At 43.8% G+C, this 27,825-nt stretch overlaps 1 protein-coding gene across 2 annotated transcripts in view; it reads right to left on the bottom strand.

The window, feature by feature from the left end:
* The window catches only part of CATSPERB (cation channel sperm associated auxiliary subunit beta), a 60,746-nt gene that overhangs the window by 6,608 nt on the left and 26,313 nt on the right, over nucleotides 1-27,825 (bottom strand). For both annotated transcript variants that reach the window (XR_009244261.1, XM_058655309.1), the window contains exons 15-22: nucleotides 23,145-23,289; nucleotides 16,548-16,702; nucleotides 15,061-15,215; nucleotides 9,403-9,590; nucleotides 5,915-6,247; nucleotides 5,564-5,703; nucleotides 3,406-3,603; nucleotides 1,559-1,669 (exon numbers count right to left, since the gene is read on the bottom strand). Coding sequence is in view for 1 of the 2 variants with exons in the window: in XM_058655309.1 (XP_058511292.1) it covers nucleotides 1,559-1,669; nucleotides 3,406-3,603; nucleotides 5,564-5,703; nucleotides 5,915-6,247; nucleotides 9,403-9,590; nucleotides 15,061-15,215; nucleotides 16,548-16,702; nucleotides 23,145-23,289 (1,425 nt within the window). In the remaining variant the exon portion in view is untranslated. The remainder of the gene's footprint in view (nucleotides 1-1,558; nucleotides 1,670-3,405; nucleotides 3,604-5,563; nucleotides 5,704-5,914; nucleotides 6,248-9,402; nucleotides 9,591-15,060; nucleotides 15,216-16,547; nucleotides 16,703-23,144; nucleotides 23,290-27,825) is intronic.

Raw genomic sequence — 27,825 nt, 5'->3', positions numbered from 1 at the left:
CTGAGAAGTTAAAAGGGAAAGCAATCCACTGAAAACAAAGCAAGAGTGCAAAGACAGCAGCTCTGAATTGGATGGGGCTCCTTGCCCAGCTGTCTGGACCCAGGGATCACTCAGCCAGCCGCCAGTTGACCACATGTTGCCCCGGAGCTGGCAAACCCGGCTCGCTTTGCATGTGGCACCTCAGGATCTTACAACTCCCTGCTCTGAGTCTCTCCCTTTGCAGGCATTGAGACAGAGACCTGCAGGTACATCTCTGTGCATCTGACTCTATTTTGCTTTGTGTTCAGACTTTCCTTAAATTTTCTGGTCTCTCTCCTACACTGCAACATTCTTTTTAAACACCTGTTTACCAGTGTTCATGATGTTTTTTGATGAAAGCATGTAGATGTTTGTAATTTTGATATATTTTTCAATTGCAACTATTTTCATTTTATTTGGAAGGGAGAGAGAGAGAGAGAGAGAGAGAGGGAGAGAGAGAGAGAGAGAGATCTTCTATCTGTTGGCTCACTCCCCAAATACCCACAAATAGTCAGGGCTGGGCCAGGCTGAAGCTAACAGCCAGGAACCCAGTCTAGGTCTTCCCGCCGAGTAGCAAGGACGCAAAGACTCGGATCATCATTTGCTGCCATCCCAACATGAGCAGGGGTTAGCAGCTTTCCTGTGCAGAAGCAGAAAGCTCGACTGTGTCTGTGTGCACATGTGTATGTATGAGGCATATGCCCATGTGTACATGTACATGGTAGGAAGGGGCATTTTCTCGCGGAGTCCACGGCATCTGTGGGGCTTGCAAGAAGCATCTACATCATGAACAACTAACCCCTCTCTCTACTGTGACCAGCCACCCCAGCGAGGCAAGCACTGTTGGGGGCTGGACCTAGGCAGGGGCTTACATGGATTCACACGGGGCAGGCAGTCTTTTCTTTCCGATGCCACTCCTTTCACAGGGCTGGAAACCTGAGACAGAGTTGGGGCTCCTTTCATTTGAGAAGAGCTGCTTTCCCCAAGCTAACCCTTGACAGTATGCGTGAGAGAGTCGGAGAAAGATCAGGGGAGAGTTGATTTAGGCTTCCTGGGGGCTGAGACAACAGGAGGGGTGGGGTAGCAGTGGCAGTATTCCCAGTGCCTGCAGATGTGCAGTGGATCCTGGGAAGCCCATGGCTCTGTTGGAATGTGTAGAGTCCCGGCTCCGGTACCTTCTGATAAGATTCCTGAGCAGGCAGTGGAGGATGGTGCATAGAGCTTGGGTCCCTGATGCCAGATGGATCTGCAGGCTTCCGCTTTCAACCTGGCCAGCCCAGCTGTTGTGAGCATTTATGGAGTGAGCCAATAGATAGAAAATCTATCCTGTCCCTCCAATCTCCTTTCTCTCATCCTATCCTCTTTTCCTCCATCACTGTGTTTTTCAAATAAATACATACATTCACACATACATCTTTGAAATAAAATAATACTGTATCCTCTTGTTTACTCTGGCCAGCTAGATCCATCGTCACGCTCTGGAATGACTTTTGGATACAGACCAATTTTGCACTTGCTTATTGGTAGAAAAGCGACTTACCTTTGACTTGCGAAATAGATTTCTCGGTATGGGTTGGCTAGGATCGGCATGATAAAAATTATCTGTAAGTGGAATAGCAATTCCCATATTAGATGGAGGTCTGTAGTTTATCTGCAAGTGGTTAAAAGAAAAAAGTTACAGGATAAACCAAGAAAAGCTACAGTTCATTATCACTTTCTAAGACTTTCAGTATCTTGATTTTTTTCAATATACATATTTTATTTTTAGCTCCAGTTATTAAATTTATTTTCCCTCAACAAATACCCTTCATTTTCTGGAATTTCAACAAACTAAACCAAAGGTAAAATAAAACGTGGAGCTTGTTAATAAGTGAAAAATACTTTTGGAACCTAAAATAGCTGCCATAAAGTCAATAAAATACTGTGTAATGAAGGAGCCTTAGTGGGACCAGCACTGTGGCACAGTAGGTTAAGTGACTGCCTGGGATGCCGCCATCACTTATCCGAGTGCAAGTTTGAATCCTGGCTGCTTTGCTGCTGACCCAGCCCCCTGCTAATGTACCCAGGAAGAAGGCAGATGATGGACTGAGTTCTTGAACCCCTGCTGCCAGTGTGGGAGACCAAGGTGGAGTTCCTGGCTTGTAGCTTTGGCCTGGCCCAGACCTGGCTATTGCAGCTGCTTAGGGAGTGAACCAGCAGATAGAAGATCTCTCTCTCTCCCTTGTCTTGTCTCTGTCTGCCTTTCTAACTGTTACTGTGTCTTTCAGATAAATAAACATATATATTTATATACATAAAAATATGTTTTAAATAGCTTTAGTGACATGTTGTTAAGTAATTCTTCAAATTTGCTAAGTTTTTTTAAACAGATTTATTTATTTATTTATTGGAAAGGCAGATGTACAGAGAGGAGGAGAGACAGAGAGGAAGATCTTCCATCCGATGATTCACTCCCCAAGTGGCCACAACGGCCGGAGCTGAGCTGATCCAAAGCCAGTAGCCAAGAACTTCTTTCCAGGTCTCCCACATGGGTGCAGGGTCCCAAGGCTTTGGGCTGTCTTCTACTGCTTTCCCAGGCCACCAGCAGGGAGCTGGATGGGAAGTGGAGCTGCCGAGATTAGAACCGGCGCCCATATGGGATCGAGGCGTGTTCAAGGCAAAGACTTAAACCATTACTCTATCGTGCTGGGCCTTTTTTTTTTTTACAAGGGCTTGGCATCACATTGTGGTGTATTGGGCTATTGCTTGCAATGCTGGCATTCATATGAACAACAGTTGAGTCCATGCGGCTCCACTTCTGATCCGGTTTCTTGCTGATGCACCTGGGGAAGCAGTGAAGGTGGCCCCAAGTGCTTGGACCCCTGCTTCCCAAATGGGAGATCCATATTTGGGGAATAAACCAGTAGATATAGGCTCTCTCACACTCTCTCTGTCTCCCCCTCCTCCATTCCTCTCTGTAACAACATCTTTCAAAGAAATAAATCTTTTAAAAAAGAGAAAATGACAGTAAGTTAACTTACAAAGAGTAATGACAATCATATTTTTTAAAGAGTGATAGATCTGACAGGGAAAAACTGTAAATTATCACATTGAAATGGGACGGAATAGTCTGACTTAGGCAGCCATGCACATCACTTAAGTCCGTGAGCATATTACTGTCACGTGGTCTCACTCATAATGATGGAACCTAGTGACCAGCAGAAAGCACTTCTTTTGAAAGCCTTTACATTTCAGAAACGATCATTGCATCCTCAGAATGACACAAGGATTGAGAAGTGGTTATGAGGTGCTTTGAGATCCCCAGGAAAGAACTGCTGAAGCGGAGTGGCTGCCCTGTCCCACGGAGGTACTGCGTCCCTGGGACCCACAGACAAACAGGACGCTTACCGGCAGGGTTTTGATCATGTTGAAACCCTGGCTGTCTTTGTGAACTCCTCGGATCCAGTCCTGCATCGGGATGGCTCTGCTGGGGATGTGGTGCATGGTGCGCAGATAGCTGCAGCTGCTCTTCAGCGTGGGCACGATGGTCGTCACAAAACACTCAGTGGATGACTCCCAGGACACCAGCGCCAGGGAGGTGGAGCCCTGGAAACATCCAAAATGAGGGTTCTTTAAAGCAACTCTTATGTACTTAGTTGTTCTTACCCTTGCATGTCAGAGTTCTCACCCCTAAGACTTCAGGATACAACTGTATTTACAGAGGCAATTAAGGTAAAATGAGGTCATTCGCTTGGTCTTTGATCTCATATAACTGGTGTCCTTGTAAGAAGAGATCAAGGGGGCTGGTGTTGTGGTATACCAAGTTAAACTACTGCCTGCCTCACCTGCATCCCATATTGACCCTGGAGCAAGTTCTGGCTGCTCCACTTTCAATCCAGCTCTGTTACTGTGCCTGGGAAAGCAATGGAAGATGGTCCAAGTATTTGGAGTCCCAGATGGGGTTCCAGGTTCCTGACTCCTGTCTTACTCCAGGCCCTTGCAACCATTATGCGGGTGGAGTGGAGGGGGGAGAAGAGAAATCTCTTCCTCCTTTTCTATAACTCTGCCTTTCAAACCAATAATCCACTCCCCCCACCCCTTTTTAAAGAGTAGATTATGATAGACACAGCATGGTAAGCAGACAGCCACGGCCGAGTCTCTGAAGAAAGCAGCCGGTGGGTTTATAGCCTCTAGAACTGAGCAGGAATGGATTTCTGTGGCTGAAGTTATCCAATTTGTGGGGTTTTGTTGGGTCAGCCTTCGAAAACTAATTCACAAGTCAACTCAAGGATATAGGAAAGGAAAGGAATGGAAAAAGAGTATTAATACAAATAAAGTCTAATCACAGAATCTGTTTGAGAATAAATCAAAAGAGGAAATGCATTCTTCTCTGGGAAGAAAACTATTCCAAATATTTGACAAATGAGCCTGGATCCAGGAGCATTTATTAAATTAAACACCATTATTATGTTCCACTCAGTGTCATGGGCTTCTTTTATTGTCTGATGAGCACCTGGGTATCTGTTTCCACAATATAAAAAAAATATCTTCTACTGGCTCACATTTTGCAAAGAAAAACTATTCATCTAGCAATTACTGTATTTCACAAAGATAAGTATTTGGTAGTATTTTATGCATAATAAATGTATGAAATCCTTCAACACTTGCATTTGATAAACTTGATAAATTTCATATGAAATACTTAAATGTTTTTGGAACTTTAAAAAATGTAGAAATAATGGGGCTGGTGCAGTGGCTCCACAGGTTCATCCTCCACCTGTAAGCACTGTCATCTCATGCGGGTGCCGGTTCTAGTTCTGGCTGCTACACTTCAAATCCAGATTCCTGCTTGTGGCCTGGGAAGACAGCAGAGTTTGGCCCAGGCCTTGGGTCCCTGCATCCACGTGGGCGACCCAGAAGAAGCTCCTGGCTCCTGGCTTCGGATTGACTCAGCTCCAGCCATTGCGGCCACTTGGGGGGTGAACCATTGGATGGAAAATCCTCCTCTCCTCCTCCTCTCTGTATATCTGACTTTTCAATAAAAATAAATAAATCTTAGAAAAAAATATGAAAACAGGAATCAAAAGACTACCACAATGTATTGCAGCACTATAATTATTAATGTTTCTATATTTTAATCTTTGAGTCTGAGATTAAAACACAAGTTACTTTAAGATATAGAAAAGAAACAGTAAAATCCAAAATGTTGGTCACTCTGTAGAGCAACTGGCCTTATTTCTGTAACAACTGATGGCAAGGTAACAAAGTCCATGAAGTATGTTTGTATCTCAATCCAAATAAATCATCAACCATATACTGTTTTTTTTGTTGTTGTTGTTGTCAGAATAACAACAAATAAATAAATCTGCCTTTATCCTGAGCTCTTCCTGGCTGTCATAGACATGTGGAGAGTGAACAACCAAATAAGAGATCGCTCGCTGCCTCTCTGCTTATCTCTCTACCTTTCGAAGAAGTGAAATTTACTAAAATTAAAAAAGATACATATATCTTTCCTTTTCTCAGTTATGCTGGTGCAAGATGGTTAAAAAAAAAAAGAAAATCTTACTTGTCGTAAAGTTTTGCTGGCTACTGAAATCTCTGCAATATAACTGTCAGTCTCATCAAACAAACCATTGATTTTGACATCTAGCAAAGTTGGGTCTCCGATGAATACATCCAGCAGGGGTGCTTCAAGTGTCTGGAAATCTACAAGGCCAACAGTTCATATTACATACATACATATTCATACATTCTGTCAATGTTCTACAGTCCCACTCACCTTGAGGTTATTATTTCCATCATGTAATAAACATAAATGCTTCATTCTCTTTGCCCCACCAGCTTTATGACGTCTCCTTCCCTGTTCCCACTCAAGCAAAGAAAGCTGTATCTTTTTGAAATCTCTCAGAATACTTACCTTTGGAAGTAGGTTTGATCTTAACCTTTAAATTCTGAGAGTTTCCCAAATCAATGTATTTCACGGTGTTGAGGGATAGTGAGTCATCTGGTTGTTGAAACCAGTGGTTGCATGGCTTTGAAGATATATTCCACGCTCGCCCATTCCTTTGCCCAAAGTTGTATAAGACCCAGGAGTCCTTCAGCAACAGCGTGAGGTTGAGGGCTTGTTTGGGCATGGTGGCAACAGCTACAGCATTCTTAGCATCTAAAATAGCTGTAATGAGGAAGCTACTGTGACCAGGAATCACCACCGTCTTCTCGATATCTGTGTCTTGAAATGAGGCATTAGCAACTAGAGGTGAAAGAGAAAAGATCTGATAATAAAAGAACTGATATTCACCAAACATGCTGGGACAGAGTCCACAAATGGACTATTTCAGTTTAAAGCCACAAATGTTAGCCAGAGAACACATTTGCCCATTTGTCATTCAAGTGATTTTAAAAGAATTTATTTACTTATTTGTATTTATATGAGAGGTGGGGCTGGGGGGATAGATATCTTTATCCACTGTTTTATTCCCACAACAGCTGGAGCAGGGTCAGGGTCAGGGATAAACCAGGAGCCCAGAATTCAATCTGGATCTCCTACATGGATGCTGGGGTCCCAAGCACTTGAGCCATCAGCTGCTGTTCCCACGGTGTGCATAAGCAGGAAGCTGGATTGAAAAGCGGAGTTAGGACACAAACTCAGGCTCTTTGATATGGGTTCTGGGTGTCTCGAGCAACATCTTTAAATTTTTTTAAAAAAAGATTTATTTATTTTTATTGCAAAGTCAGATTTACAGGAGAAGGAGAGACAGAGAGAAAAATCTTCCATTCACTGATTCATTCCCCAAGTGGCTGCAACAGCCAGAGCTGAGCCAATCTGAAGCCAGGAGCTTCTTCCGGATCTCCCACATGGGTCCAGGGTCCCAAGGCTTTGGGCCTTTCCTGACTGCTCAAGCAATTATCTTGAGTGCTGTATCAAATTCCTACCTCCAAGTTAATGATTTTATAGAAAATTTAGCATGAGTATGTCACATCCACACACTTCCATTTGAAGGTTTACCATGAAGCTATTCACTAAAATTATCAGCAGAAACAATCAAATATTTATAGCTAAATTTCCTAAAAAGCTGATTTCTTTACTATGGAACTGCTAAGACCCTTCATAAGTGGGACTTGTGTGTGTGTATGTTTGTGAGAGTCTGTAAAAGAAAGTTAATTGTGCTTTGCCTACATGTGTATGTGTGATAGAAGGTGCTCACTCTGCAAACATTTGTTGAAAGGATGAAAAATTTATGCTTCAGGGACAGCATGAAGACCAAGGCTGCAAAGCAGGCCACTAAGGAGCACTATTCATTTAGAGCAGGAAAGGAAAGGGACGGCAAGGACACAAAGAAGAAACCATTAGCAAGAGTCCACCTGAGAAGACATCAAAGGAAGGCTCTGACGAGGGGAGGGGCATGCTAATCCTGTTTCTGATAGGTCACAAAACACATCAGCAACAGTAGCCCCTCCACTCTGAAAAACAAAACCAAACCAAACAGCAAACCCCCCAAAACACAAGTAGGCGCTGGTGCTGTGGCACAGCGTGCCAAGCCAGACTGCAGTGCCAGTTTAAGTCCTGGTTACTGCCTTTTGGATCCTGATTCCTGCTGGTGCACTTGGGAATCGGCAAATAAAGGACCCCCCCGCCCCAGGTACCTGGCTCCAGGCTCTTGACTTCCTCCTGGGCCAGACCTAGCTGCTGCAACCATTTGGGCAGTGAATCAGTAGATGGAAGCTCTCTGTCTTTCTGGCCTTCCCTCTTTCTGTTGCTCTACCTTTCAAATCAGTCAACTAACTGATCAATCACAAAAAAATAATAAAAAAAAAGAAAGTCAACGAGAGCCTCATGCTTCCCATGACTGCACCCATCACGTCCACTCTCTCCTTTCCGACATTCCTCTTTATAGCGAAATTCCTGGAAAGGGTCGCCTTTGGTCATTGTCTTCTGTCGAGATGATCAGTGACTTTCATACAGATCCATTAATCAGCTTTCTTTCTTTAAAATGTTGTCCCTTTTAATATTGTTTACATAGTTGAGAGGAATGCATGGCCGTGTGGGCTTGGACTGTGATATCGAAGTGAGAATTGTCAGGTCCAGCACAGAAGCTGGGAAGGGACAAACTTTTCAGGTTTTTTTTTTTTTTTTTAATCCTGTGTCCGCAGAGGAAGATGGGGTGGAGGCTGCTCCTTGCCATCACTGTCAAACTACGTCAGCACTCAGGGATGGGGACAGTCATTTGAAGACACCTTAGAGACCCTGATGGGAGGAATAATGTTCTGAGGATGTTACTTGAGTGGTTTTGATAGTTCTGGGGCTCAGGGGCGCTGCCCGCTCCTTGAAACATCATCCTTGTTTGGCTTCCAAGGCAGGCTCTCTCACAGCTTTTCTCTGAACATATCATTTCTTTCTTTCTTTCTTTTTTAAGATTTATTTATTTTTGGGCCCGGCGGCGTGGCCTAGCGGCTAAAAGTCCTCGCCTTGAAAGCCCCGGGATCCCATATGGGCGCCGGTTCTAATCCCGGCAGCTCCACTTCCCATCCAGCTCCCTGCTTGTGGCCTGGGGAAGCAGTGGAGGACGGCCCAAAGCTTTGGGACCCTGCACCCTTGCGTGGGAGACCCGGAAGAGGTTCCTGGTCCCGGCAACGGATTGGCGCGTACTGGCCCGTTGCAGCTCACTCATCGGATGGAAGATCTTCCTCTCTGTCTCTCCTCCTCTCTGTATATCCAGCTTTCCAATAACAATAAAATCTTTTTTAAAAAAAAGATTTATTTATTTTTATTGGAAAAGCAGATTTACAGAGAGAAGGAGAGACAGAGAGCAACATCTTCCATCTGCTGGTTCATTCCCCCAATGGCTGCAATGGCTGCAGCTGAGCCGATCTGAAGCCAGGAGCTTCTTCCGGGTCCCCTGTGTGGTGCAGAGTCCCAAGGCTTTGGGCCATCCTCCACTGTTTTCCCAGGCCATAAGCAGGGAATTGGATGGGAAGTGGACAGGATATGAACTGGAGCCCATATGGGATCCTGGCACATGCAAGACAAAGACTTTAGCCACTAGGCTTCTGTGCTGGACCTGACAATTCTCACTTCCATATCACCAGTCCAGACTTTTACCCTAAAATCTAAACTTCCATGTCTTTTAAAAATTTGAGAGATGAAATATATATGCATATATGTATATATATGTGTGTGTATGCACACATACACACACAGAAAAAAGTGGAACTATTGGGACACAAACTGGCACCCACATGGCATCCTGGCAAATGGAAGGTAACACACCCATTGCACTGACCCAAGAGGTTCCTAACTGGGTTAAAACTTGAAACTATCGCTCTATGAATGAGTATGAACAGTCTTCTCAAAACACATTTTCATTTCTTCTAGTCATCAGAGATGTAGTATACTTTTACACTTACTTTGTGAGTCAAGAGTAAGTTTATAGAAGTCTCCATATTCACTGACACTTAGGGAACTGGACAAACACGAGCTCTCATTCACCTCTTCTATTCCAAAGGGCTCTAGCAATTCTGTGATAATTGAGGACAAAAATCCTTTGGGCGTGTCATGGTGCAATACCTTTCTTATATAAGCTGTTCCAGTTTTACTAAAAACAAACAAAAACCCATTAAGCAACTGAGATAAAGCAGTCTCTCATGTGTGCAAATTGATAAATGTAATTTACAAATACATCACAAATGACTACAAATGAATATTTAATTAGCATTCGTTCAATCTCATTAGTGGTCAGTAAAGTGGCCACTACAACAATGGGATAGTTTTCTACCTCTAAAACTTGTATTATTATTAAAATTTTTATTTGAGAAACAAAGCTGGGGAGAAGCACGTCTCATCTGCTGATTCATTCCCCCAATTGGTTGGGGCCAACCTGGAGTCAAAGCTGGGAGGTGAGAACTCAGCCTTGGTCTCCCACATGGGCAGCAGGAACTCAGTTACTTGAGTTATGGCTGCCTCCTACATTTAGCAGGAAATGGAGCTGGAAATGGAAGCCAGTTACTCAGATGTGAGACTTGGGCATCCTAACCACTAGGCTAAAGGTGTTCCTTATCAAATCATAAATACAAATATAAATATAGATATAGATATAGATATAAATATAAATATAAACAGAGCTGGGCCAAGCTGAAGCCAGGATCTGGGAGCTCCATCTTGGTCTGCACGTGGGTGGCAGCTTCTCAAGGACTGGGCTCATCCGCCACGGCCTTCCCAGGCATATCAGTGGGGAGCTGGAGAGGAAGCAGAGCAGCTGAGGTTCCATAGGGGATGGCGGTGCCTCAAGTGGTGGTTGAACCAACTGTACCACAGATGTGTAAAAGGCAGCGCCCAGCAGTGATGTCAACTGAGAAGAAATGGATAACCACCCACTGCTAAGAGGATGATAAAGTAATTCAATTTTCCTAGAAAGCTGTATGATGTCACACATGAAAAGTGCTGATATTTCGGCCTGTGACTACAGCTCTATCCTGAGGGGATAAACTGGAACACGGATCATGGAAGAGTTACTGGCAGGGTTGGCCAGGGGAATGGAAGTTTTCTACACAAAGACATTCCCCACTGCATTATGGTAAATGCTAGAAATAAGACAAACCCTGTAACACAGATGGCATGATTTACTTAGAGGAAATGTAACTATTAAATAATGCTTATATAGAGTTTTCCGTACACAAGGAAGACGGCAAAATGGTAACAGTCACACAAAGCAAAAAGCCCTGATAGGCAAATCATCCAAGTGTTGATAGTCATGGTTTCAATTGTATGCTTTATGTGTGCTTTTGAGGACACGTCTGTAACGAACAAGTGTCAGCATATTACCAAGAAAAACAGCACTTCTTGGATTTTGGGGCTAAGAATAAGGGCAATATGTATATGTGTTCACATAGTCAGCATCTGTTCCTTTGATCATATCATTGCATCTTTTGTGCATATACTGAAATGTCGTGCTGTGCCCTGGATTCATGTACAATTACTATGTGTAGCTTAAAAACAAAAATATTTTAAAAATAAATTTGATTTTTAAAAGTTTTATTTGTTCTATATGAAAGACAGAGTGACATTTCTTTCTGTCTTCTACCACCCCTCAGTGGTGGTGATGGTTAAGGCACTGCGAGGCTGCAGCCAGGAGACTTGAACTTCTACTAGCTCTTCCCTGTGGGTTGTATGGGACCACGTACTTGGGCCATCTTCCTGTTACTTGGGCACAACAGCAAAGAGCTGGATCAGAAACGAGCAGCCTGAAACCAGTGCTCTAATGTGGGATTTATCACTGCAGGTGGCAGCTTAACCTACTGAGCCACAATACTGGCCTGAAAACAATAAAAAAAAATGCTTATCTTAGATATCTCCATGTAAAAAACGAATCTATGTAAGCCTTACAGTCTTTGCAAAAAGTAAAAGGTGGATCATAGTCTTAAAATTCCTATATAATAACATAGGAGAAAGTCTAGACGACTTTAGGTGTGAGACCAGAATCAAGGGACTCAATCCAGGTTCCGTGCAGGGGTGCGAGGATCCCTTGCACCAAGGAGCTCTTGTTACCAAGCCAGCACCTGCTGCCTCCCTCGGGCTGCATCACTAGGAAGCTGGGACTGGGAGCAAAGCCACAACCTGGACCCAGGCATGTCTACATGAGATTCAGTTATCCCAAGAGGCAATGTAACTACCTGGCCAAACCTGCCCCAGTGCAGTGACTTCCTATTACAATACCAAAGGCATTAATCTATGAAAAAAGATAGATAACTTAGTCTTTTGCTCTGTGAAAGATCCTGCTAAGTGATATACTGAGAGGAAATGTTAGCAGGAGATACATGTAATAAAGGACTATGATCCAAAATAAACTGTAGAAGAAGGAGGCAAATATCCTTTTTGTTTTCCCTGCTACACTTTCTTATTGGGATCCTGAAAATTACACTGACAAAGAACTGTGTACTCAAACATGGTTAAAGGTGTAACTTTTAAAAATTATTTATTTATTTATATTGAAAAGGCAGATTTACAGAGAGGGGGAGATAAAGATCTTCTGCCTGCTGGTTCACTCCCCAAGTGGCTGCAATGGCCTGACCTGAGCTGATCTGAAGCAAGGAGCCAGGAGCTTCTTCTGGGTCTCCCACACGGGTGCAGGGTCCCAATGTCTTGAGCCATCCTCCACTGTTTCCCAGGCCACAAACAAGGAGCTGAATGGGAAGTGGAGCAAATGGAACATAAACCAGTACCATATGGGATCCTGGTGTGTGCAAAGTGAGAATTTAAGCCACTAGGCTATTGTATCAGGCCTAAAAGTGTAAATTTTGTGTTGTGTATATTTATTTACCACAATAAAAAGCACCAGAATGTAAAAAAAAAGGCATAAAAAGCCACTGTATACCAACAAAATGCTCAATTTACGAGGAAGAAGATAGAATTCTGAAGTTATATTTCTAACCATCCTCAAATACATAAGTCAAAAACCTAAGGAAATTAGCAAATCCAATGTCACAGCAGGGAATTTTAGTACAATCCGTTCAAGTGGTTAGAAGTAACAGGTAGATTAGTGGCAACATAGAAAACTGCACTATCGTGATAAACAAAGAATATTAATTTAATACTGCTCCCAGTAAGAGATTAAGGAATCCTCTACAAACACAGAAGGACCTAAAGGGAGTTCAGAACACAGCACCTCGAAACATCAACCACAGCACATCGCTTGCTCGTAGTGGAAGACACTTGATAAAGAACACTCGGACCTGCCTTGGAGCAGAGACAAAACTCCCATGGGGAAGACATCCACCAAGCACCTGGACAAAGACATCTGTCTCACTGGGGACAGGGCATGAAGTCAAGTGAGTCTGGGTGGTTGAAGAGCTCTCTCGGTTCTTAGTTTCTTCTCACGGTGAGCCCCACTTCTCAAGGCCCCAGCCCCAGCCTGGTCAAGTGTTCCGTCTGCCTTCGTGTGTAAGCGTGCGTCTCTGGGTCTTTGTTTCTTTATGAGGGCTCTCTTGTCACATAAAACCTGTGATTTATAAAACTTACAGCTTATGCTTTCCTCTGTCAATTTGTCTTATGTCAGTTTAATTCCCAGGCCCAGACAGAAAACCTCTGAGTGTATGGGTGAAATATCGTCACCTCTACAAAATGTTTACAAAAGTTGAAAGTTAGGGATGGCTTAGCCGGAAGCCATAAATAAAATGTCAAGCAATTGCAAAACACAAACTTTCAAGGAACAGAAAATTCTAATGTAAGCAAACTTAAAAAAAAAAAAGCATTTGTTTATGAAGCTAGAATCGTCTTCTTAACAAAACCATACAATGTGAGAAAGGCAAAAGGGAATTCAAGACGGGGAAGTTAGAGGCTATTTCACTCAAGGACACAGACACCACCGTTCCTAGATGGGATTCAGACGTGGGTAACGATGACAGAAAGGTCATGGCAGCTTGATTTCACGGCTTGATGGTTGTTGGTTCAACATTAAGTTTACAACATGATTCACACAGTCAGTGAAAAGGTTAGCAGGGAAATGCTCTATATGAAAAATCTGAGTAGGTGGAGGAGAAAATTTTAATTAAAAAGAAAAAATTCCAAACCTTTTAAAACAAGAAGAAAAACAACTTCCTCTAAATAATGAAGGTTCAAAACAGAAAAACACCCTTGGTGATGAAATGTTAAAAGTTTTCCTGGGTCCAGAGCAATGGCTTATTGGCTAAATCCTCACCTTGCTCATGCCAGGATCCCATACGGGTGCCACTTTGTATCCTGGCTACTCCACTTCCCATCCAACTCCCTGCTTGTGGCCTGGGAAAGCAGCCAAGGACGGCCCAAAGCCTTGGGACCCTGCACCTGCGTGGGAGACCCAGAAGAAGTTCCTGGCTTTTGGTTTCAGATCAGCTCAGTGCCAACTGTTAAAACCACTTGAGTAGTAAACCAGTGCATAGATTTTTCTCTGTGTCCTTTTGTATATCTGACTTTACAATAAGAAAATAAAATCTTCGAAAAACTTTTTTCCTTTTAAAGTTAGAGCACCAAGGAAACTCACTAATTTCTACTTAACAAGGTGTTTGGGGTCAAGGATAATGTAATAAGAAAAAGTTTAGGGTCCGGCACAATAGCCTAGTGGCTAAAGTCCTTGCCTTGAATGTGCTGCAATCCAATATGGGCACCGGTTCTAACCCTGCAGTCCCACTTCCTATCCAGCTTCCTGCTTGTGGTCTGAAAAGGAAGTCTAGGATGGCCCAAAGCCTTGGCACCCTGCACCCGTGCGGGAGACCTGGAAGAAGTTCCTGGCTCCTGGCTTCGGATCTGTGCAGCACCGATTGCTGTGGTCACTTGGGGAGTGAATCATCACATGGAAGAGCTTTCTCTCTGTCTCTCTTCCCCTCTGTATATCTGACTTTCCAGTAAAAATAAATAAATCTTTAAAAAAAGAAAAAACTTATAATATTTTAAGAGATGTTAAGAAAGAAACAAAAGAAATTATTTGCAGGTGATATGATTATCTACCAATACCTATCTCTACTATAAAAACTTAAAAGATCATGCAGCGGAAAGTACTTAAATTATTAAAAAAGAAAAAATAAACTTTGCAAGTTAGACAAATATAAGATCAGCATATAAAATATGACAGAGTTTATTTTAGAAGGAGAAAAGATGCAACCCAACAAGAAAACAAACATAAAGTCATCAATTTCCTTAAAACCACAAGATAACCAACTACTCTGAAATGCGGAACAAACCCTCTGGAGCAAACATCTGACACCAGGCCAGCCTTGCTGCAAGAAAACGCACATCACGTGATTAAGAATCAGCCAGATTAAAAAAAAAAGATTTACTAATCTTTTTTAAAACAAATAAAAATAAAATAAAAAGTATTAAAACAAAACCCAAATGGCATTCTGTTTTTATAGTTGGGGTATCAGGAAAACTATCATGGATTCTATAAGTGTATACTCATATTTGATTTTAGCCTTGTGGCATAAAAAAAAGACTATTTGCCTAAAAAAGAAAAAAAGACTAAAAAAAAAGTGCGCTCAACATTTAGAAGCTAAGAAGCAGAACTTGATCAGAGAAACTGTGAAGCAAATTACTACCTGGAGTGGATCAGCTTTCCAAGGTGGATATTCTTGAATTTCTTGGTGTGTTTGGTTTCTTCCGGCTCGTCTGGAGGTACATATGCAAAAAAGAGCATCTCGTTTAAGGAAATGTATTGAGGAGCAAGTGCCGTCTCGAAGCCCATATCCGGAGGCTGGGATCAGAAAAAAGCAAGCATTCCCTTTAAACTGCTTCATACTTCAGTTACGATCAAATGCAAATGGCAGATTGATTTCCAGCCCACGTGAAAGCTGCTGGGCTTCCCTTCTGCGTGGGGGATAATGCTCAACACGTGTGTGCGCAAGGGCAGATGCACTTTCCTGCTGAGCAGGAAAGCAGTGGTGGTACAGCGGCACGTCCTGTGCAGATAGCTGCAGCAGAAGGGATAAGGCGCCTCGGCTTCCATGGCGTGTGTTGCTATCGGGCTCGTCAGTTAGGAAAGCGCCTATGGAATGGCTCTTCTTTGAAAGCTGTCTCTCCCATTTCCTGCCAGAGACTCCGCATGGAGCCTCAGCTTCCTGATTCCGTGGCCGCGTCCCTTCCCCATGCCTATGATCCACAGGCTTACCTTTGATGTCAGGGCACTCATCTTGGGCCTACATTTTTGACATGTGGGTCTTTCCAACATAACCCTTCTCCAATTCTGGTTCTTCCTAGCTTTAAGAACTACTAGGGGTGGGGACCAACCCTGAAGGAGATTTGGGGGTTGACCTAATTTGCTAGGAAACATAATAATTAGGGCATACTGGTTGGGACCATGCCCCCAAATAATGCCTCTAAGGCCCATTTGCTATCATGTTTTCTATTTTTGCTAGTTGAATGCAGGACTGAACTGATGGCTCAAAGGCCCCTGAACATTACTGAAAATGCTAGAAATTATAATTCTGTTATGACATTCTAGTCTTTGAGAGGCAAGAGTCTCCCATGAAATGTATATGCAAGTTCAATAAAAGATTAAAAGGACAGGCCTTAAAGCCAATTGTCTGGGACAGATGCTTGACTCTGAGAAGTAACTGGTTATGTAATTTAGGGTAAAGATCTGGCCTCTCTACACGTCACTTTCTTGAGAAGTGAAATGAGGCGGGCTCGTCATTACCAAGATTAAGCACACACACATAGAGCCTAGCACAGAGGAGTCAGAGAACACAGGGATGGCTTGTTTGTGTAGAGGGAGGGAATGCATCCAGCGTGAGTTCCTTGTTCTAAGCTTAAAAATCCCTACAGAATTGTAATGTTTATAATTTATGATGTTAAAGAACAAAGACGCTTTCTACAAATTGTGCTTGGGACTCTGCCACCCCCATGGGAGACCCTAACAGAGTTCCGGGCTCCTAGCTTCAGCCTGGTCTGGTCCATGCCATTTGGAGAGTAAACTAGAAGATGGAAGATCCTCTCTGTGTCTCTGCTTTTGAACTGAAGTAGTTAATTTTTTTAAAAGGCAAGAATCAAACGCAAGGCAACCTGCTCTAATGATTACACCACTTACCTGTCCAAAAATATTTTCAGAATTTTTTGAGGTGTGTACTGACCCACCAGCAGCAAAGTGATCTGGACTCAGTTTATGTATGAATCCCAAGTGGTCATAGTATAATGTGAAAATTTTATCAGCAACACGTCCAATTTCACTATATTTTCTTAATCCTATTAGGACATAAACAGAGATTTACTAATATAGATACAACTAGAAAAATTTTAATTTCATGCATTGCAAAAACTTCATTTAAACCGAGCTTTGAGACTCTCAAATGAGTAAAATCTGTGTCAGTTTTGCTGAGTCCCTGGAAAGTCTCTTCCAGGCTCTGTATCCCAACAGAACCTGTTTACTGAAACAAGTGAAGGACCTAGTCCAGGAAAGGATCAAAACTTGAACTTTAAAATGTGTCTATTCTGGGTCTGGCGCCATGGCCTAGTGCCTAAAGTCCTCGCCTTGAACATGCTGGGATCCCATATGGGCACCGGTTCTGATCCTAGCAGCTCCACTTCCCATCCAGCTCCCTGATTGTGGCCTGGGAAAGCAGTCGAGGACAGCCCAATGCTTTGGGACCCTGCACCCGTGTGGGAGACCCGGAAGGAAGTTCCAGGCTCCTGGCTTCGGATTGGCGCGCACCAGCCCTTGCGGTCACTTGGGGAGTGAATCGTTGGACGGAGGACTTTCCCCTCTGTCTCTCCTCCTCTCTGAATATCTGATTTTGTAATAAAAAATAAATTAATCTTTAAAATAAATAAATAAATAAATAAATAAAATGTGTCTATTCTGAGGGCACATATACAGTTGCTGCAGCATCCTAAGGTTGAAAAATCCTGAGCCAGAACATCATTGATATGGAATCCTAGCACTTCTCCTCCCAGGTCCCACCATTCCCCATCTTGTGCCTTCTGATGGGTCTGCTGGTCTCCAAGATTGTGCCCATAGCCTGTTCAGCCTGTTCTCCAAACTTCAGGCCAAGACCAGTTGGGGCCCAGTGCCATGGCTCAATGGCTAAAACTCTCACCCTCACCTTGCAAGTAAGTGCCTGGATCCTATATGGGTGCTGGTTCATGTCCCAGTTGCTTCACTTCCCCTCCACTCCCTGCTTATGGCCTGGGAAAGAAGTCAAGGATGGCCCAAAACCTTGAGATTCTGCACCCATGTGGGAGACCCTGTCTTGGATTGGCTCAGCTCTGGCCATAGCAGCCATTTGGGGAGTGAACCAGCAGATGGAAGTCTTTTTTCCTTTTGCTTCTCTCTGTAAATTTGAGCTGGCTTTCAAATAAAATAAATACATCTTAAAAAAAAAAAAAGGAAGAAAAGCAGCTGAACAATGGTGAGTCGTCCCCCTTCCCTCCCACCCCAGGGCCCTGTGATCTGGATTCCAACATCTTTCTGATCTCTCCTGGAACTTTCTGGGCTGCTTCTCTCCCTGAGGCGGCCACACCAGCCCCAGGTCATCTGTGCCCACCATCTTAACACTGGTCTTAGGGACAGCTTTGCTTCTTTCTCTCCTACCTCACCCCCCTCTTTTTTTTTTTTAATGTACAGTTCATGCCTTTCTAGGCGAATTTAGGCCTCCAGTACAAAAATACAAGTGGAGGTGGCCTGCTTTCCTTGTCTTGTTCTGATTCTGCAGCAAAAGCTTTTAACGTGTTACTCTAAAATCTGCTCTTTTCTATAATTCTTCCCCTCAACTGCTCTTTTCCCCTGAAACTCTAATTTAAAAAAAAAAAAAGATTTATTTTTATTGGAAAGTAAGATAGAGAGGAAGAGAGAAAAAGAGGAAGATCTTCTGTCTGATAATTCACTCCCCAAGTGGCTGCAGCGGCCAGAGCTGTGTCAATCTGAAGCCAGGAACCAGGAGCCAGGAGCTTCTTCCTGGTCTCCCACGCGGGTGCAGGGTCCCAAGGCTTTGGGCCGTCCTCGGCTGCTTTCCCAGGCCACATGCAGGGAGCTGGATGGGAAGTGGGGCTGCTGGGATACAAACCAGTGTCCATTTGGGATCCCAGCGCATACTAGGTGAAGACTTTAGCTGCTAGGCTACCATGCTGGGCCCTCTCCTCTGAAACTCTTTAAGAGTTTATCTTCTATTCTTGGTTTGCTACATGCTGTTTCTTTTACTATTTATTTATTTTTCTTCATTTGAAAGGCAGATTCTGTCTCTCTCTCTCTCTCTCTCTCACACACACACACACGCATGCACACATTTTCCATCCACTGGCTCACTTCCCAAATGACTGAAATAGCCAGGACAGATCCAGGTCCAGACCAGGAGCCAGGAGCGGCATCTTGCTCTTGTACACAGGTGGCAGAGATTCAAGTACTAGAGCTGTCACCTGCAGTCTTTCTGAGTGTGCAGTGGCAGGAAGCTGGATTAGACGTGGCTTGCTACCTGGAATTGGAACCAGGCACTCTGCTATGGGATTGTAAGCATTCTAAAATGTAACTTTAACCTACTACATCACAGTGCCAAGTCTAGGGGTTCTGGGTTTTGGTACTGCATTAGTCATTGACAAAAATCCTATTTCAAAACTTTAATAGGTTAGTTTTTATAGTTTTCTGTTCCCTGCAGATGTTCTAAAGTTGCTTTCAATTTTGGCAATCATAGTAAATATAATTTTTTAAAAAGCACTGTTCAGTAATTCTATCCAACAACGGACTTGGAGGGAGGATGGTGGGGCAGGTCTGGCTTTCTTTCGTATTCATACTGTTCTGCTTCATTTGTTTCCTTCCATATCAGCTCCTTCCAGGTGCACCCTGGTCACTGCTTCTGAAGTGTTTTGGAGACACTTTTGAAACTTAGGGTGAGAGTCCTCACCTGCGTTTACCAAGCGCTGGGATTCCCTGAATGTTCCCCTTGTCCTCCAACAATCAGGGCTACAAGTATTCCTGAGGCCTCCTGACAGCCACAAGCACAGAGACCCAAGCAACTTCGCTGTGGGTTTGGGGAAGTGAGTGAGAGAGTGTACCGATCGACTTCCACGCGTCCTCAGAGCAGAGCCCCATGGGATCCGGCCTCGGAGTTCATGTTGTCTGTCATTCTCACCACTTGGGGTGAATGCTGAGCCACAGCTCTTCGAGAGTCCTCCAGATTCTAAGGCTCATTTTGCAGGAATTTGGACAGTGCTTTGGTACTTGTGTGCCCTGCTTGCCTTTGCCTTCGAGGTTGGCCCAAGCCTATTGTCTTTGCAGGCTTGCAATGAAAAAACAATTGAACCGCTTCAGTTGTTCTCAGCAGTCAGGCTGTGGCTGGAAACCCAAGTCTGCTGGAAGTTGTTCTGTAGATAACCTGACTCATTGTACCATTACACATCCAGGTGCCTTATGGGTAAGCTTTGCACTATCTGTACCTGTCTTCTTCACATTTGTCACACACCCCCATTAATTCATTTCTAATTAACCATTATTTCAGCCACATCTTTGGCCACTTTGCTAATCCAAATCCTCACCAGCTTTCTTAAGATTTTAAAATAGGCTGTAAACATATCACTCAGTAAAAAAAAAAAGTCTCATATTTTCTAGTTCATTTCTCACTTTGTCCTTTTTTGATACAAATACAATTAACTAAAGGAACCTCACTATGATCTGAAATTCTTTATCTTGACCCAAATGGAAAACTGGCTGTGGTTTATCTTTATGTGTCATTGCCAATGCGTCAACAGAGACACCACCGTATCCTGTGACTGCCTTATACCGTGTCTCCACACACTCAGCACTAACCCAAATCCTCCATACAGAACGCTCCCTTGAACTCTGACCTCGACCTTAACGTATCGCAGATTTAACATCGTTAATTCAAACTTTCTCCCTCGGCAGTATTTTATTTCTCCTAGTGCCTTTAATATGTTCAATATGTGTGTGCTTTATTGATTCATGAACATTTTGAGCTTTGAGATTTTCCAGCACAAGAGCTACTCTGCTTATTAAATACGTTTGACCTAAAATGATGTAGCTTTGTCTGAATATCAAAAGTCTGGCCCATGCTTTTCCAATTGGAAGTGCGTGATTTTTCAAGTCTTTATGTGTATCATTTTTCCATAATCTTGGCTTAAGTTTTTCCTTCTAGAAGCAGTTGAAGCCTGGAAAATCTAGAGACTTTGCCTTTAGTGGAGGAATGTAGAGGACTTTTGGATACACAGAGGGCTCACTGCTCCTCTTTCTCATGTCTGCTCACACAGGTGCTCACACAAGTCAGTCCTGGCTGCAATCTTGCCCATCCTGCACAGCAGCACACCTTTCCTGGCACTTCCTGCTCGTCTCCCCAGCCTCCCGCCTCCCGGGACATGTCTTACATTTGTCTATTCTGAATCTGTTAATCATCAGTCTCTCCTGACAAGTGTGTAAGTGCCATGGAGAAGGATGACTAGAGACTGGGATGGTGTGTGGTAGTGAGAGGTCCCTAGACCCTCTGGAACAGGTGACTATGTAATATTTATGCTAAGGGAAGACTGTGTCTTCTTTTGGCTATTTTAGTTCAAGTTGTTTACAATTTCTGCTTTATTTTTCTTTTCCCAGTTTTTCATGTCTTATTTTGCATAGATTACTTGGTATATTTTTGATTTTTAAAATCATTTATATTATAAAACCGATTTTAAAATTCTAGATGGCCACAATGAAGGACTTCAGAGAAATCCTAAATACACTCATGTGAGAAAAGAGTAATTTAGGGCCCAGCATGGTAGCCTAGTGGCTAAAATCTTTGCCTTACATGCACTGGATCCCATATAGGTGCTGGTTTATATCCCGGATGTTCCACTACCCTTCCAGCTCCCTGCTTGTGGCTTGGGAAAGCAGTGGAGGAAAGTCCAAAGCCTTGGGATTCTGCACCCACGTGGGAGACCTGGAAGAAGTTACTGGCTTTACCTCAGCTCAGCTCCAGCCAGTAAAGCCAGTTAGGGAGTGAATCAGCAGATGGAAGATCTTTCTTTGTGTCTCTCCTTTTCTTCGTAAATGTGAATTCCAAATAAAAATAACAAAAAAGAAGAGTAATTTATTCATTATAATTTAGGATGGGAAGTCTAGAATGTTTTGGATTTAAGATCCTATTCCATCCTGAACCTTTTAGAAGATTCCTTCCTGAATATTTTATCAGTAGGTTTTGAGAGACTGTTACCCACATTTTACTTCAGAGATCAATAATATTCACTGTTACAGCCTCAGAAACATAATGGATTCAGGCCTTTTCCTTATTTCCAGTGAGATCTTCAATAGCAAAATTTTCCTACGTAGCCACTATGGTTCCATATGCTGTATTCATTGGAAAACAAGATCCACTTTTCACATTTTAACATCCTTAGGTATCTTACAAGGATGGTCCACTGGGTGGCACTCACAGCACGGTGGTCAGTCACTTGCCTGCACTTGGCTCTACTTTGTCTCAGCTGTCTGTACCTTCATTGCGTTGCATTTCCTGAAGTACTGGTGCAACATGAACTGAATTTTACCGATGCTCAAAATGCCTGAAAAATACTGCATTATAATTTGTTCTTGAAACAAGTTAATGTGGGTACAGCGAGACAGAAAACAAAGTGGCAGATATTATCAATAAAGCCAGTGTCCCTAGAGGAATTACCACAATTCCAGATTGTAATGATAGAATCATCAGTTGTTTTATAGAATCTAAGGAAGGAAAGAACCCAGGGGTGGGTGAGAAATTGCATGTGTTTTGCTGCTGACATGCGGGCAAAGTGATTGTCTCACACCCGACAACACACCCACAGGCAGGGGCAGTTAGGGCATACCGTTTTGGCCTTGTGGTCAAAGCATCAGTTGGAACTTTCTTTCACTTGCACCCAGACTGACAGGAGCTGTGCAGACCCAACCCCCAACATCACATGACCATCTCATCAAGGAGGCGGAGAGCACTGTATCATCCACGTGCACGTTACCCCCGTTACTGGTTATGCCGTCGCAGCTATGTCGATTTCATTAGCAACAGAAAGTAAGAGTTGCCAAAGTTGACAAGACAACTATGAACATTAAATAAGATATTTGCAGCATGCTGAGCACAGTTATGGCTTGGTAAGTGGCAGCTATTATTTCCTGAATAAGCGAGCATCATTGAAGTTATAAAGGAAAATCCAGTGTGGCAACCCAGGGTTTCCTTTCTCTAGGGCCTTCATAGGCTCCAACTTCTTTAGTATATTTTTTTAAGATTCATTTTATTAGAAAGGCATATTTACAAAAGAGAATGGAAGACAGACAGAGATCTTCCATCTGCTGGTTCATTTCCCAAATGGCCGCAATGACCAGAGCTGAGTCAAACTGAAGCCAGGAGGCAGGAAGTTCCTCTGGGTCTTCCACGAGGGTGTAGGGTCCCAAGGCTTTGGGCTGTCCTCCACTGCTTTCTCAGGCCACAGGCAGGGAGCAGGGTAGGAAGTAGAGCAGCTGGGACATGAACCAGTGCCTATATGGCATGCTGGCACTTGCGGGTAGAGAATTAGCCTGTTGAGACACAGCACTGTCCCCCTTCTGTAGGTCCTATAACACCCTCCTCAAACCTGAAAGGCTGGATACCTCAGGACTAGTAAGTTAATAAAGCAAATTTTTCTTTTTGTCTTCTAATTCCCGGCCTACACATACAGCCTACACCAATACCAGCAAACTCCTTACCTGCTTTTGTCAAGTATGCCTTCCCGCTCGTGGAAACAAAAACAATGTCTGAGGTGTAAAAGCTATGATACGTTGTCTTTATGATGTCACCGTGAAAGTCATCTATTAAGTCAAAGGTGTTGCCACCATCCACTGAAAGCCAAACCTGGGGGGAACACAGAGATGAGATGCCCTGAAGAGCTGTCGCAGAGCAGTCAGTCGGCAGCTGCCCATCAGCCTAACCTTCCTGTGTGCAAAGTCATGGGTAACACCCTTCCCCTGCCCTCTGTCACCTCCTGCATCTATCCCATCCCACATGTGCAAGCTCCTTACCTACCTGTTCCGTCCTCTCTTTGCATCCTAGGGTCCGTGAGATGGCTGTGTTTGTAGCAGAGTGCCAGGTCTACACGGTGTGCATACTGAGTATAGGCAAGACACAGGCCCTTCATCTTGCAAACAGAGTTGCCTGTGTCACAGGCAGAAGAAATCCTGGGAGTATCTGGATTCACTTCATATTAAAATGAAATTTTACCTTCTTGTTAACTGGTAGATAAGGACCCAAACATACTTTCTATGAAGGAGCCTCTGTTATTTGCAAGAAATGTGTTCTGGGATCTTACTAAGTCTCAGATCATTAAACCCATTATAGTCTGCAAGGTTGTTATCCTTATCTACTGCTTATTTGTAACTCAAGGACAGAGAGCACTCTTGCCTGCTGGTCCAGTTCCCAAAGGCCAACAGTGTTTGGCACTGGGATAGACCAAAGCTGGCAGTCAGGGGCTCAATCCAGGTGTTCAACTGCTTGAGCCACCATCCCTGCTTCATTCCAGGATGTGCATTTAGAAGGAAGTTACAATTGTGAGCAGAGATGGGATTTGACTCTAGGATCTCAGAAATGGAGTGTGGGCATCCAAAGCAAAGTTTTAACTGTTAGGCCAAGTGCCTGCCCCACAAGCATATGTGTTTACACTCCACAGACGGCTGTAAAGGCTGGGGCTGGACCAGAGCCAGGCTGGAGCCAGGAGCTCTTCTGGATCTCATATGGATGGCAAAGGCCTATGCACTCGGGCCATCTTCTGCTGCTTTCCCAGGCTCATTAGCAGGATTGTAAGCAGAGCAGCCGGGTCATGAACTGACAGCCATTTGGGATGCCTTGATATAGATGCTTCCACAAACCTACCTTTTTATGCTTTGCATGACCTTGTTGAAGTACCTTCATTTTCTTTATAAAAGTACCTTCATTTTTCTTTATAAAAAGCATAATAGGGCCCGGCGGCGTGGCTTAGTGCCTAAAGTCCTCGCCTGGAACGCCCCGGGATCCCATATGGGTGCCGGTTCTAATCCCGGCAGCTCCACTTCCCATCCAGCTCCCTGCTTGTGGCCTGGGAAAGCAGTTGAGGACGGCCCAAAGCTTTGGGACCCTGCACCCGCGTGGGACACCCGGAAGAAGTTCCTGGTTCCCGGCATCGGATTGGCGCGCACCGGCCTGTTGCGGCTCACTTGGGGAGTGAGTCATCGGATGGAAGATCTTCCTTTTTTTCTCTCTTCCTCTCTATCTTACTTTCCAATAAAAATAAATCTTTTAAAAAAAATGGCATAATAGTACCACACATTGTCTTCTAGAACTTAATTCCTCCATCAACATTATTTTCTAACTTTCTTATCTGTTGCAAATTCCTGAGTTCATTTGTGCTTCCAGTGTTGCATAACAGATTGTATAATGTGGATAAACTATAATTTAAACTGTAATGTATCCATTCTCCTGTTTACAGATACTTGATTATTTTTACTTACTTAACACTATTGCTGACAGTGACAGAATGAACATTTAAAAAGGGTATCCTCACATGCTTCCCTCACTGAAAAGTGAAATTAATGGGTTATAAAATATGCTAATGCTCAGATTTATAGGGTAATAATAACGCTAAATTACTCTCCAAAATAGTTGTAGTGATTTATGCCCTTATCAACAGAGAGGAAATGTTCCAGCCGATCCTCGCTGTCTCCAGCATACTGTGCTGTCAGCATTCAGCCAAGCCAGTCCCTGAGACGGACAGCCTTCCCAATCCTTGGTCAGTATGTCCCCGGCTTCTTCTGAGTGGTATCCTCTCTCTTCGTGTTGATTCCATTTGTGCCATCTTCCCTGGGGAATCTCTGCCAGTGTCTCTTTCACGTTGCTTTGTAGGAATTCCTGATTCTCACCTTGAGTTACTTCTCAGGGTGCAAATATCATCTCCCAGCTTGTAGTGTATATTTTTTTTTACTTCCTAAGATATCTTCACTGAGTAAACATCATTTTTTCTTTTTGGTAGGGGAGCCAGTGGAGGGATGCAGAATACTTCATTATTTGTTTTCTTTGTGTGTGTGTGTATTTTGGATAAGAGTCCTTCAACTAATATGCCTTTTACCAACAATCTCCTATCCTGTGGTTTGTCTTTGCATTTTTTGACAATTTTTTTTCACAGAGCAATTTTTTTTTTTTTAAAGATTTATTCATTTTATTATAGCCAGATATACACAGAGGAGGAGAGACAGAGAGGAAGATCTTCCGTCCGATGATTCACTCCCCAAGTGAGCCGCAACGGGCCGATGCGCGCCGATCCGATGCCGGGAACCTGGAACCTCTTCCTGGTCTCCCACGCGGGTGCAGGGTCCCAAAGCATTGGGCCGTCCTCTCCTGCTTTCCCAGGCCACAAGCAGGGAGCTGGATGGGAAGTGGGGCTGCTGGGATTAGAACCGGCGCCCATATGGGATCCCGGGGCTTTCAAGGCGAGGACTTTAGCCGCTAGACCACGCCGCCGGGCCCACACAGAGCAATTTTTAAGGAGGTTCACACCATCAATCATTCTTTTAAGAAGAGTTAATTATTTATTTGAAAGACAGAACTACAGAGAAAGAGAGCAAACATGATCTTTCACCTGCTTGTTCACTCTCCAAATAGCTGCAACACTGCACCTTGGCTGGTTTGAAGCCAGGAGCAAGGGGTTTCTTCTGGTTCTCCCACATGGGTGCAGGGGTCCCAACACTCGGACCATCTTCTGCCACTTTTCCAGGCACATCAAGGGAGTTGATTTGGAAGTGGAGCAGTTGGAACCTGAACTGGTGTCTATATGGGATGCCTGCTTAGCAGGTGGAGCTTTACTCTGTGCCACAGCGCTGGCTCCAGTTGTTTCTCACATAGGTAGTGCCTTCATTATTACATCTAAACTGTTACCTTGAAACCCAAAGTCATATACCTTTTCTTCTACATTATCTTTTAAAGAGTTTATAATTTTGCATTTTATATATTTAGGTCTGTAATACATTTATTCATTTAATAGAGGGTGATTGGGGGAGAAGAGAGCTGTCTTATCTGAATGCCCCCCTTTCAAATCCTTGCAACAGGCTCGGGCAGTGCCTGCAGCTCTGGGAACTCAGTCCAGGTCTGCCATGTGGGTGGCAGGAGCCAAACTGGCTAATTGACCATTACTGCCTCTTAGGGCCTGCATCAGAGGACGGCTGGAGTCAGGAGCCAGAGTTGGGAATCGAACCCAGGCATTCTGATGTGGAACTCAGGCAGCCTGAAGCAGTAACTTAGCTACTGGGTCCGGCGCCTACCTGCCCCAAGTTTTGAGGAGTGTAGGTTGTGTCTAGATTTTTTTTTTTAGTAAGTGGATGTCCATCATTCCAACACCATTTGTTGAAGAAACAATCTCTGCCTTTAGTAGCTGTGATTCTACCATTTTGAAGAGCTCTTTTGTTTTGTTTAGGATCTTTTTGCTCCTCTGTTTTTCCACTTTCGGCAGCTTCAATTGAGATGTCCTCAAGTTCAGGGCTTCTTGGTCTGGACCCATCCAGTTGATTAATAAGCTCATCAAAGGCATTTCTCATTTCTGTTATAACGTTTTTATTCTCTGAAGGTTTTTTTCGGTTCTTTCATAAAACATCCATTCCTCTGCTTACACTGTCCATTTGTTCTGTCTGCTCGATCCAGTCCAGCTGAACCCTCAGCATCTTAATCACAATTGTTTCAAATTCTCAGTTTATCAAGTCCAACATCCCTGCCATATGTGAGTCTCTTTGATGCAGGCTCTGTCTCTCTGCAATGTGTTTGCTGTTTTGAGTACGTCTTGGACGTGCTTTTGATAGCCAGACTTCATGACTGAGTAAAAGCACCTGCTGTGATTAGGCTATTAGTGATGTGATGAGAACGTGTAGGGGGGAAGTGGTCTGCAGTCCTCTCTTTTCAACATTTATTTCTGAGAGAGAGAAACACACACACACACACACACACACACACAGAGTGAGAGAGAAACGAACACACAGAAAAATCTCCCACTGCTGGTTCATCCTTCAAGACCATATTGACTGGACCTGTTCTGTATCAAAGCTGGAAGCTAGGATCTCGACCTGCGTTTCCCACGTGGACAGCAGGGACTGAGGGACATGAACCACCCCAGGCACACATCTGCAGGAAGCTGGGCCCAGGAGCGTAGCTGGGACTCCCAGCACTTTCATGTGGGAGCTGGGCTTTCTAACTGCTGTTCTCACCCCTGGCCCAGACACCAGGTCACAGTCTCTCAGCAGGCCCCATTTCTGGACTGTGACCACTCCATGTGCTTCCCAGTGTCCGGGGGTTGTGCGGCTACTTCTCTTCCTTGGCTCACTGAGGCACTGATAAGAACTCAGCTCAGTAAAAAGTTCCGCAGAGGGCTGACCTGGT

The sequence above is a fragment of the Ochotona princeps genome, chromosome 26 (assembly GCF_030435755.1).
Source record: "Ochotona princeps isolate mOchPri1 chromosome 26, mOchPri1.hap1, whole genome shotgun sequence".
NCBI lineage: Eukaryota > Metazoa > Chordata > Mammalia > Lagomorpha > Ochotonidae > Ochotona > Ochotona princeps.
Note: the sequence above shows the minus strand (reverse complement) of the source record. Positions and strands in the feature narration are given on the sequence as shown.